Source organism: Cololabis saira, chromosome 1, assembly GCF_033807715.1.
Source record: "Cololabis saira isolate AMF1-May2022 chromosome 1, fColSai1.1, whole genome shotgun sequence".
NCBI classification, from domain to species: domain Eukaryota; kingdom Metazoa; phylum Chordata; class Actinopteri; order Beloniformes; family Belonidae; genus Cololabis; species Cololabis saira.
In genome coordinates, this window is record NC_084587.1 from 29,605,582 (window position 1) to 29,618,729 (window position 13,148).

The window sequence follows — 13,148 nt, forward strand, 5'->3', positions numbered from 1 at the left end:
TTATTTACTTATCTTCTTAGTTATGTGTATTCTCACCTCCCAGACTTCAGGAGAACACACAAGAACTCTAGTGTACATGTACAGTACTGTCTGGTACCTGTGCAAATGGTAATACAACTCTATTCTATGGCTATTGAAACCATAAACCACTGCTTCCTCACCCCACCTTCTTGTGGTTCCCTCTACTTCCTTATATTTACCTGACTCACTCTGGGAGGAATGTTCCAAGCCCGGAGCTATAAAGAATGGTAGTTCATAAAATGCTGTCACATAACTGACGAGGGAGCAGGGCAGACCGGAAAGATTTGAGCCATGGGGGATCCAGACACTGGTTCAAGTGGAAACGGATTAAAAAGGTAAGCACCAAAATGTATTGCACTCTACAACCAGGATAAAAAACGACCCTTGCTTTTATGCGAACCATTTAACGAACAAAGTTCAAAGCGTTACAAACGACAAATTTTCACTTTAAAAGACTAAACTCTCATATGGTATTGTATTTTTGATGTATAGTATCATGGGAATTTAACAAGGACAACACATTTTTAAATCTGACTTGCTGATGTTAAGCAGGTTGCTTCAAGTGGTTCTATACATGGTGAGAAAGCTGAAGCACATGAGCTGTTTGGGATTTTCCGTTACTTGTTTCTGTGTGAGGCCACAACACAGTCAGGTTTTTAAAAAATAGGCAGAAAAATAAAATTTGTTAATGCTAAATGTCACCTATTTGGAACTTGCAATTTGTTTCATTTTTGATATAATTATTATTAAATTAAGAGTGATAAAGAGAAGGCATGGAGATAATGAATTATGTTTTTCCAAAACAAACACGATTTTAAGGTTCTTTTACTAGTTTTTAAGTGTCTTAATGGTCTTGGGCCTTCTTATTTGTCTGCACTACTTTTACCCTATCGACCCTCGCGGACCCTGAGGTCCTCCGGTGCCTTTTAACGATACCAAAAGTTAGAACCAGGACACACAGGGAGGCGGCATTTAGTTTTTATGGTCCCCGATTGTGGAACAGCCTCCCGGAGTACTTCAGGGCCACAGAGACTGTTGATGTTTTTAAAAGAGGCTCAAGACCCATCTCTTTAATCAGGCTTTTAACTGACTCATTTAAATATTTTACATTTTTTATGCTCACCCTTATTTTTATTGGATCTTACTGCTCTGTTTTATATTTAGTTTATCCTTTTTTATCATATTTTATTTTCATTGTTTTATCTCAATGTTTTATCTAAATATTTTAGTCGTTATTTAGGGTCTATTTTATACATTCTATTATCTTATTCTCTTAGTTTTTAATGTCTTGCTTTCTAGACATACTTCTAGGATTTTATGTTATGTTATACTTTTTAAACTCTTTTAGTGTATCTTGTCCTGCTTTCTCGTAGCTTTTATCTCCAGTGTTTCCTCATGGGGAGCCTCCATGCTGGGAGTGACTCTGGCCTGCAGGGGGTCGTCCTGGGGGTGGTTCTGGCCTGGATGGTTGTGGAGCTCTGCACCACGGCTTCACTGCTGTGGTGTGGACTCCTCTATCCGTCCGGGCCGGGATGGTCTCTGTGGGCCCAGGAGTAGAACATTCAAAACCATACCATAAATGTAATGTTTTCCTTTACTATAATATCCAACACTAATTTGTTATTTATCCATTGTCATTTCATCTAAGTAATTGGAAACAAATAGATACATCATGAGAGAACCCCATTCACTATCACTGGCACTGACAAGTGCTTAAAATAATAACTTTATTAACAATTTTTGTTATAACACATAAACACCGCCCCCTACAGCATTTGTTGCCTCTTGTTGCTGCTTAATGAACATCTTGCTTGTTGCTGCTTGTGTTTGAGGTGATTCTGGTTCTATGAGGTGATTCTGGTTCTGTTCTGGGTGGTTCCGGTTGATTGCGCGCACACACACACACACACACACACACACACACACACACACACACACACACACACACACACACACACACACACACACACACACACACACACACACACACACACACACACACACACACACACACACACGAATAACAAGGACTACTGGTTGTTGTTAAGCATACGTTTTGATGTAGATGTATATAATATAAAAATACTTAGGGGAAATCCGGAAGAGTAATCAGCATCCAACTGTGTGTAGGTCAATAGCCAAACAAACAATCCAGACCAGTGGCGATGGTGAGGGATAGACACTGTAGATCTGGAGTGAGGTGAATCAGAATGACCGCAGAAAAACGCAGAAAAAACATTCTACAGTGTAGGAACAGCAAGAATGTAGTTATTAGCTATACTGGTACTTGCCAGGTAATTCTGTGGGAAGATCTGGCAAGGAGTGGAAGGAAGGCAAGGTACTTGAAGACTGATTGGGAAATGGATGCAGGTGTGCAGTGCCAAGACTTGTTCAGCTCACCACCAGGCAGGAAAACACTGAGGTGACTGAGTGTCTAGGTGACAGAGTACCAATGGCACAATGGATAGTGCGCAGGGACTCCAGCAGCAGACTGTGGAGGTGGCGGTTTAGAAACCATAACAGGTAAATGGTGGTTCAGGGTTGCTGATTGATTGTGTGGTTCTAGTTGTACTAGAAGTTGTAGTGGATTAATTTCTATGCTCCCCATAGGAATTACTAGATTGTAGTCCTAAGAGTCTATTAACTATTAACCAAGTCTATAAGTCTATTATTATATTTGAATGATGTCTCTACGATAACATGTTTCCTAGCAACAAGTCTCCAAAATCAGCATGTCACCCATTAGCATTAAAATGAGCAAAGTTCAATATCTGAAAGCCGCAATACCCATCATAATGAGACTTTAATATGTTGTAGTCCAAAGCGTCCCGAGTCTTTGAAGGTTTGAATGAGGTCTCTATGATTACATGTTGCCTAGCAATGAGCCTCCAAAATAAGATATTCATTTTCATAAAATTCAAAGTTAAATATCTCAAAAACTGTAACACCAAGCATAATGAGGCTTTAATATGTTGTTGTTAGGGGTGGGCGGTACACCGGTGTCATAGTCATCACCGGTGTGAAACTGCGCCACGACATGGATTTTGCAATACCGTCAATACCGTAATAAATCAATTATAAAATAATAAGCCTAAATAAGGCATTAAAAACGTCGGTGATATGCAAGGTTTGCTGCCGTGTTGTGACAGCAAGAGGTGGAAACACAAGCAACCTGTTTCATCACTTAAAAAACACGCACGCCCGAGAATATGAAGAGGCAACCCGGGCCAAAACGAGCGCAAGTGCGACCAGCAGCTGGTCCCGCTGGGACCGCTGCTCCGCTGGTGCTGCTGAGCAGCACGTCCCAAGACTAAACAGCTTTCACTGCAGGCATCCTTACTGCTGCTACACCTTACGACAAGAGTAGTAAGAAATGACAGGGCTTAAAGTATTCCGGCACCGTGCCGGATCCCCGGCGTATGGAGTTTTTTTTCTCGGCGTGCGAGTTTGACTGCTTTAAAAAAAAAAAAAAAAAAGTTTGAGAGAAAAAAAAAGTCTTAGTCAACCGTATTCGTCTACCAATGGAATGAGAGGAAAGCAGCTCTGGCGCTCAACCAAACTAACACTAGCCAATCAGAAGTAGAGCTGGGCGGGTCTTTGACGGCAGCGGAGCAGAGCGCTGTTTCAACCTGCCGGAATACCAGTCACCGACTTCAAGATGGAGAAAAAATTAATGAATGTCGGTTTAAAAGAATCTTTTTGCCCAGAAGAAAAAAGGAGTGACAAAAAATACCCATAACCATGTTCTTCTCTCGAAAAAACACACCTTTACCGCGGGCTTTAGAAGAAAAAGACGCTGCAGCGCGAGTCGGGATGGAGCGGCTCAGAAGAGCAGTGAAATACGTGCGAGGCGGTGTTGAACTCCGCAATTTGAAGCTTTGTATAATAATTATATATAAAAAAAAAAGGGTTGCTACTATGTGAATATCACTTATCACGGGTTCTTTTTGGAACGTAACCCTCTCGAAAAACAAGGGATTACTCTATATGAATACTCATGGCATAAACCTGTCAAGTTTTGGATTTAAAATTAAGGGAAATTTTCCACCACCCGCTGTCCAACCAGCCCAACCGAGGTCCAGTATTACATTTTAAGACAGGTTTACAAAATATTTAAAATATAATATAATAAAAATAAATATAATATAATATATATATATAAAATATAATATATATATATAAAATATAATATATATATATATATATATATATATATATATATATATATATATATAATAAAATATATATAAAAATATTAACCTTATTCACATAAAGGGACAGGACAGGCTACTCCTCCCAAAACGTACCAAAAAATACCGTGATATTATACCGTCACCGTTCAAAAGATGAAAAATACCGTGATATTAATTTTAGGTCATATCGCCCACCCCTAGTTGTTGTAATGACTCCGAACTAAAGGAAACCAAAAGCACGACTGCAGAGACAGAGAGTAGTCCAAACGGCATTATTCAAGTCCAGGAAACAGGCAGAGATCAATAATCCAGGCCAGCAGGAAGCAGACAAATCCAAAAGGGGCAAAGGCAGATCATAAACCGGGAACGAGGCAGAGGCAGGGAATGACAGGCAGACAGGATGAATAAACCCTGAAAAGCTAATATTACAAACTAGACAACCTGGTAAGGATCTAGCAGACTCAGCCCATGTGTAAAAGGAGCGACTGTTGAGCTGGATGAGAACCAGGTGATGAGATGCGCGGAGACCAAACAGGTAAAATGTGACAATTAGTGATCAGTCTGATAAACCCACAGTTATAGTCCACAGCATCCCGGGTCTTGGAACGTTTGAATGATGTCTCTACTATAACCTGTTGCCTAGCAACAAGCGTCCAAATTCAGATCAATATTTTCATGAAATTCAAAGTTTGATATCTCCAAAATCATATTAGCTAGCATAATGAAGCTTTTATATATATTTGAATCCCAATAGTCCCAAGTCTTTGAACGTTTGAATGATATCTCTATGATAGAGTGTGGCTGAGCAAATTACAAATTAACTTTTGCCATTTTTTTTTTTCGTTTTTTGGCGTCAAGTGTAACACTTTTGATGGAGAAAATTATTACCCACCGAGGCACGATGGAGACGAACGTTTTAATGAGGCACATTACAGTTCGGGCTGCATTAATGGATGAAAAAATGTATGGAATTGAAGAAAAAGAAGAATAAAAAGGGAAAGCAAACCTGGAGAGTAATATATGGCCTATGTGAACGTTTTTTTTCTGGCTTTTTTTTTCGTCCATATTCGGAGCGGGCTCATGCAATACAACCCCTTCACAGGGTTGTTTTAAGTTTAACTTTAACGTGCACGCAAAATGGCCCTTCTGGCCATAACTAGAAAGTTCTGGGAAATTTTGATATTCGCATGCCCAACTGCCTATTTGTTGACTCCGCTTGCTGCTTAATGAATGTCTTGTTTGCTGCTGCTTGTATTTGGGGCAGGTCTGGGTGAGTCTGAAGTGGTTCTGGTTGTGTTCGGGGTGGTTCAGGGTGAGTTCAGGGTGGTTAATGGTGGTCAATGAACCACAACACCTGTAAAGGGTTGGCTGTTTTTTTTGTTGTTTGGCTTGTGTTTGGTTTATGCAAAAATGGCCCTTCGGGATTAGTCACTGTTGGGGTGAAAGGGTTCATCTATCCTTAACATGAGTAGGCTTTGAACCACCATTAACCACCCCCAGAACCACCGCAGACTGAACCTTAAGCTTTGAAGCTTCCGGCTGTTTTCTCATTTACTTTCCTTCTCCACGTTTTTGTTGGTTACTTTACAGTGTTTCTTTGAAGAAGCTGAAATCTATACAGTTCTTTTTTGTTTTATTTTATCCCAACGAAATAAAGAGAAGGAGAACTAAAGTTTGAAACGTTTAACATCAACCTCTGCAGCTCTCAGTAGTGAAGACTTTATGAGCTTCTTTGGCAGTAAAATCAGCAGAATTAGGGAAGAAATCAGTCAGGCCAACCAGAGAGTGACTGTTAGGCTATGACTTGACTCTAGACTGCTTTGTCCTGTAGATCTCCTTGAGCTGACCTCAGCCATCAATAGAGCTAAATCATCCACGTGTCTGTTTGCAGTTTCAATTTGTTCAATAGTTTGTTCATGTACATGAGGTTTGTTCAGAACAGACCAGGGTCTGCTATGGTGTTCCCCAGGGTTCAGTGGTAGGGACAATCTTGTTCAGTTTATACATGCAGCTCTTGGGAAGTATTGTCCAGACTCATGGTGTAAATTTTCATTGCTATGCTGATGATACGCAGCTCTATTTGTCAATGTAGCCAGATGAAACAGAACCGTAAGCTAAACTTCAGGACTATCTTAGCGACATCAAGGACTGGATGTCCACAAATTTTTTGTTTCAAAATTCTGATAAAACAGTGGTTATTATTTTTGGTTCCAAAATGGCCTCCAGTACTGCTGTGTGAAACCTTGTTGTCATTTCCATCTCTGTAATATCGCAGAGTAATGCTGAAAAACAAATTCACACGTTTTCATCTACTACTGCTAGATTACTGTAATGCATCATTAGCAGGATGTCCAAGTAATTCTCTGAATCGGCTCCAGCTGATCCAAAATGCAGCAACGCGAGTGCTGACAGGAATCAACAAGAGAGACCACATCTCTCCAGTGTTGGCCTCACTCCATTGGCTCTCCATAAAACTCAAATCCAATTCAAAATTTTATAACTTGTGTATAAAGCCCAAAACTGTCAAGCTCTGCAATATTTGCAAGACCTAAGAGTACCGTATGTTCATAAAAGAGTTCTCTGTTCTCAGTGCAGGTTTACAAATGTAGATTTGGAAAACAGGCCTTCTGCGATTAGGCACCATTACTATGGACCAACTTCCAATTTGGGTTAAGGAGGCTGACACCACCTCCTCCTTTAAAATCTAAATCTAAATCTTCAAATCTAAAACGTTTCTGTTTAGTAAAGCCTATTGTTACTGATGTGTTAGGGCCAGTAGTCATAGCTGCAGCTACAGGACAAGACTAGAGCAAGCTTGTCTTAAACATAGCTTTGTTGTAGACATGCCGCTACGGCCTACGCTGCAGGTGGACACCAACATAATCCACTGGGCAGTGCCCATCACCCCTTCTTCTCTCCTCTTCTCTTCTCTTTCCTTTCTTCAGATCAACCCTCAGTTATTAATTGAAAGTATCTTCTCATAACCATAATTGTTCTCCATTGTTCTTGTTGTTTGTTGTGCTGGTCTGCCCCCTCCTTTTGTCTTCTGTACATGTTTGCAGGCCAGAGCTTCAGGAGCTGCATGCTGACCTGCAGTCCCACCCTCTGATCATACCACTGTTTGTTTCCACCTGTGTGTATAGATATCTGTTGGATATCTGCTGACATCCTGACCTGCAGTCCTGCCCTCACATCAGTGTCTGCTGTCTAAATCTCTTTATATAGTCATCCCTGTAGTACACTAACCTACCATTGTATCTGCATCTTTCCTACTCTGTTCTCCATTCTCTTGGTCTGTTCTCTCTTTTCCTGCTCTGCCCAGCTGGCCTTTGGCAGGAGGGTCCCCCCCTTATGAGCCAGGTCCTGCTCAATGTTTCTTCCCTCCTAAAAGGGAGTTTTTCCTGGCCACTGTCTTGCTTATGTCATGGTCACAGTTTCAGTTTTTTTTTTACTGTGTTACTGACTCTCCTGTCATCTAGATCCTGCCACCCTCATCAGCCTCATTCCCTTCACCTGTGCTTCCCCGGCCCAGCTCCACACCTGGTTTCCCTCATCAGTTTCCCCTTCATATACCGGCCCATTTCCTCATACCTGTGGCCAGATTGTCGAGTGTAGATGTCTCGCTTTCCAGCCTTCATGTTCTGTTCTGTTTCTGCCTGCCTGCCTGCCTGCCTGCCTGCCTGCCTGCCTGCCTGCCTGCCTGCGACCCTGCCTGATTCCGGTTTATGGATCTTTGCCTGCCCCTTTTGGTTTTGTTTGCCTGATCTACCCGGTTTGACCCCTGCCTGCCTTTGACAAGGATTAAAGCCTCTTGGACTCTGATTCTGCCTGGTGTTGTGCATTTGGGTTCTCTGTCCTGTCTGAGCTGTGAAAGCTCAGACAGGACAGGTGAAAGGGTTTTCTCTCACTAGAGGAGTTTTTACCTGCCATCACGGCCGCCGATAGGGGGGGACAAACGGGTCTGTTGTCCCGGGCCCAGGGTAGGGGGGGGCCCAGAACTGAAACATTAAATTATGGAATCATTTTTCAAAATGTTTCAAAATATGCCTATTTGTGGAAAAAAATATGTAGTATTTGAGTTACATAAAAGCTTGTCATTTGTTTTCTTCCTAATTGTCCTTGTGGTCAAGAACCCCCAACACAAAAATGGTTTGGCCGCTGATCAAAATTTGACGTTATCATTTAATTCAACCATTAGAATGGTCAAAATTTCCGGTCAGCACAAGTCCGGTGCTCAGAAAAGAAGAGAGAAGAGAAGAAGAAAATAGAGGCCTCATAGATTCTCTACACAAATATTTTAAAAAGGGGGTGACGGTGAAGCTGGAATTAATAAAGTCAGCGTAGAGCAAGGTAAGAAACAGTGCAGCCAACGTTTACCAACCTTGTAACTTAACCTAACTGGCTAGCTCTAATGTTAACGTCCATTAGCTTGTATAAAAACCTGAAGAGCAGAGGGAGTGGAGAGGAAGAGGGAGAAGGAGAGATCCGTGCGCAGGGGAGCCCATCTTAGATTATTTTGTCCCGGGCCCCGGCAGGACTGTCAGCTGCCCTGCCTGCCATTGTTTATGTAATCATTGCTCGGGGGTCATGTTCTGGGTCTCTGGAAAGCCCCTAGAGACAACTTGTGTTGTAATAGATGCTATATAAATTAAAGTAAATTGAAGTGAATTTGGCGTGGATCACCGTTTGAAGCAAAAAAAAGCAACTACCTCCTCTTTTCAACTGCACTCTTTTTTTAACTTCTCTTTTTATCTTCTTTTGAACGTTTTGAGCGCTTTTTCACTTTTCACTCTCTTAATTTCCTCTGTTATTCTCTGATGTTAAGCAGATTAGTCTGAACTGTTGGATAAGTTATCACCTCATTAAGTCGTGCTCTCCTCTCCCTCTCTCTACCATAGTTAATATACAGTATTGTTGATTAGCAAATTATTTGTTTCAGACTTTTTTTCTGAACTAAATAACTGATTTTCTTTCCCTGATGTGTAGCTCATAAGTAAGCTATTGTCACACCATGTTGAGGTTGTCTTGTCTTTGTTTTGTCCTGTCATTTCTTTGTTTTATTTTGAAAAGTAATTCTCCTCTCGTTTCAGGTCACTTGCCCTTCGTCATGTGGCTCAGTCTGAGTGTTTCCACCTGTCCCCTATTTCCCTCCTTGTGTTTAAATCTGTGTTCCCCTTGTCTTCTGCCTGAGCGTCTTCGTCCTTGTCCTGCACCAGAGCCTTGGTCCATGTCCACAGCCATAGTAATCGCCATAGTAAGCCTTATGTTCCTCGTGACGAGTGATTTTTTTTATTTTTATTTTTTTGTACATTTTCTACCATAGTTTAGATTCATAGCCCTTTGTTTATTCCTCGTTAAAGAGTGATTTTTTTTTTTTATTTACAATTTGTTTTTGTTTGTTAAAGCAGCACAACGTAACTTTCAGCTTTTCTGAGTTTGGCGGCATCTTGTGGACAAAATCGGTAGTGTTTTACCAGAAAGAACACTACGTTTCCCATGAGCACCAGCGCGTACTGCCGGAACTCCTGTCCCGTCGCGTGCATTTGTTTTGATGAGAGAAGACAGGACGCTTTTCTGTTTCACCAAGTGAACAGAAGGAACGCAAAAAAAGATGTTAAACTGCTGGAAAGGAACTGGAATTTACCGGGATACCTTAAACAAGGAAGTCAGGGAGCGGTATATGGAGAAAATAATGATTATTAACGTTGGGTTCATAGGAAATCCCTAAGAGATCCCTGAATTCCTGAAGAGCCATGTGTTTCAATAAATTTGTATAATAGTACCACATACAGTACATGTTTTGTATCCCTCTTCTCTTTTCTTTTTTTTTGACTGCTATATTATGTTGAAGAGGCGTGAGCAATATTTTTGTTTTCCTCGTGAGATTATTTTTTTCCTCTGCAAATAGAGTTAATATTTTTTACTCAACAAAGTAGTTTTATCTGAAGATTGGGGTTAATTGCTCCGCAGAGAGCTGGCCAGCAACTGCGTTTAGCTGGAGAAGTGGGGAATAAAACCCGTGTTTTGATCCGACGCCCGTCTGTGTGAGTGTTTGTGGTTTAAGGCTGTTTATGGTTCTGCGTTAAATCGACGCAGAGCCTACGGCGTAGGGTACGCGGCGACACGCACCGTACGTTGAGCAACGCCACGTACCCTACGCCGCGGGTCTGCGTCGATTTAACGCAGAACCATAAATCATGCTTTACTGTGTGTTTGGTCGTTACAGCCGCGATCCAAAGCGAGCCGACGGCTCTTTCACTCTTTTACTTTGTTATATCAGATACTTGGCCTGCGTGGTTCTGCCTCCGAGCAGGAAACCGTTGAAAAGTTAAACCATTAGGGTCTTTTCCCCACGTCTGTTATGTGGAGCTGCTGCAGCACACAGCAACAGCTTCTGCGGAGCTCTGAGCTCCACGCCCCGCCCATTTTCGTCTCGACTGCGAATCGGGAAGGAGGGGGAAGTGACGTATGCCGTAAAGCAGTCAAAGTCGTAACGATTTGTAGTTTTTTAGTGTGGCAGGGTTCCTACCATGCTCCTCAAAGTTACATAGTGCCAGTGAAGGAGATACAGACCCCTCAGACCATGACAGAGGTGTCATTAAACCTGTTGGAAGTTGATGTACCATCACAATGACTCTGGAAATATGATATTAAGGTGGAAAAGTTACGTAGTGTCGCTTTAATTTATATCCTAGCTTAGATTCATAGTTCTTGGTTTTTTCCTCTTTCGGTGTGATTTGTGTTTGTAGCCAAATTATTTTATATAGGCAGGTTTTTCCTCCATACGGAGCGTTTTGTGTTTATTTGTTTCTTTTTATTAGTTCTTTTTCCCTCCCCTTGGGGTGTTTATTCTCTCTATAGTCAGAGTATAGTGTCTAGTTTTGTTTATAGCCATTTCTTTGTCACTTGGTCCGAGGTCTCCGGTGAATTCAATAAAAGCCTGTTATCTAATATCTCTGCATCTGAGTCCTGCATTGAGTCTCGGCCTGACAGCTATAAAGAAAAACGTGAACAGGTTTCCTAGGAAATTAAATGTTGCACTACAGTTTTGGTAAATGTCGAATGAAGTCAGTATCTTTCCAAGCTTATTTTAGTTTATTTAAATCAAATCAGCCTGAAACTTTAGCCCTTGTTGCTTCTTCTTTCCCGATTCGTCTAAAGGTTTTTTTTTTCCAGGAAATGTAAAATAAAAATGCATTTCAAAATAAAATATCAAAAACCCTTTTGGTATGTGTATTCAAATAAGCTATTAAATACAGCAGCTTCAACATGTACCAACATAAAATAACAGTATTTCTCTTTTGTCAGATACTTCAAATACTATCCAAAAAGGGGACGGAACAATGCTGTTTCATTTATCAACCACTGAGGAAATTTAGGATTTCCTTATAAATCAAATGTATATGGTGGTCATTGTCAACTTAACTTTTCCATATTATGAAAAAGTCCATAATTGGGAAGAAAAAAAACATGTTTTGCTGTTGATATTTTCCCTGGTTAAGCATTTTGCTTAGTCCTAACGCATCTTCTACAAACCTGTTCAATGCAGGAGTGATATACTCACCAGTTGTAATTCTCTTGTCTTTTTAGACAACTTGAAAGCCTGTGGGATCAGAAGAAGCCTTTATTTCACTCCTGGTTCAAGGTCCTGCTTCTGCTTAGTCTGTTGCTCTATCCTTTGTGTTACATGTTGTCAGACAGATCTGTGTTGTTGTGGGAGAGATTTCAGCTGCACAGGCACTACACACAACTCTTCAACCGGACCTATCAAGTTAGACTACCTCCTTATCAAGTCCATCCAAAACACAGACTTATAGAGGGTGAAATTCACAAAACCACACCTGGAGGGATTCAGTACCACTACGTCTACCCACACAACTACCAGTTTATTATAGATAACACAGAGGTTTGTAAAAACACACCATTTCTGGTCCTGATGGTTCCAGTGAAACCAGATAATGTTAAAGCTCGGGATGCAATCCGACGGACGTGGGCCAAAGACAGTGTGGTTCAAGGAGAACAGGTGGTAACACTGTTCATGTTAGGAATTTCTGGCGGAATTGATGCTGAGACGCTCAAAAAGGAGAATTTGCACCACCAGGACCTGATCCAGAGCAACTTCATTGATTCGTATTTTAATTTGACAATCAAAACCATGGTGATCATGGACTGGGTTGCCACACACTGCCAGACAGCGGCATACGCTATGAAAGTTGACTCTGACATGTTCCTGAACATTGACAATCTGGTGATCATGTTACAGAAGCCAGGTCTTCCCAAGGTGAACTACCTGACAGGAATGCTTATGTGGAACAGGCCAGTCGTCCGTTCAAATAACTCTAAGTGGTATGTTCCAGAGGAGATATTGTCTGATCCTGAGTATCCGACATACACTCTAGGCATGGGATATATCTTTTCCAGTGATCTTCCAGAAAAAATTGTGGAGGCCTCAAAATTTACCAAACCCTTTAATATAGAAGATGCTTATATTGGCATGTGCATGAAAATGCTGGGACTCGCACCGACTTCACCACCAGATCCCTCCCAGTTCAAGGCTTATAACACAAGATATGATCGCTGTGAATTCTCTAAGATCATTACCTACATTCTTGACTCTCCTCAACGATTGGTGAACTATTGGAAAGACTTTAAAAAACCTGGGCCATACTGTGAAAAGGTTTAACTTAATTCTATATATTCTGCTGTTCTGAAATTCTTTATTTCAGATGGGAGATATGGAGATATGTATATATATATATATATATATATATATATATAGAGAGAGAGAGAGAGAGAGGTATATAATGGAAACATGAATTAAAGAGACAGTTGTGTTGTGCTATATCTTTTATCTCCCTTTGGCAATCAACACCTCTGAACTAAAACTCAAAAAGAAACAGTTTACTAACAGCTCTAAATGTCTCTGTTTTTTAT

General features: G+C 41.0%; 1 protein-coding gene across 1 annotated transcript; it reads left to right on the forward strand.

Moving 5' to 3' along the window:
* Positions 1-257: 257 nt before the first annotated feature.
* On the forward strand, positions 258-12,946 carry LOC133452189 (beta-1,3-galactosyltransferase 1-like). Its single transcript, XM_061731413.1, has 2 exons — positions 258-356; positions 11,805-12,946. Exons 1-2 carry the CDS (start codon positions 313-315, stop codon positions 12,895-12,897), a joined length of 1,137 nt encoding a protein of 378 aa, XP_061587397.1. The 5' UTR covers positions 258-312; the 3' UTR covers positions 12,898-12,946.
* Positions 12,947-13,148: the final 202 nt, after the last annotated feature.

Bases quoted from the DNA above. Each gene is read 5' to 3' on its own strand.
- LOC133452189 (XM_061731413.1), top strand. From the start codon at position 313: ATGGGGGATCCAGACACTGGTTCAAGTGGAAACGGATTAAAAAG. The intron at 357-11,804 runs GTAAGCACCAAA...TTGTCTTTTTAG, and splicing joins AGTGGAAACGGATTAAAAAG to ACAACTTGAAAGCCTGTGGG.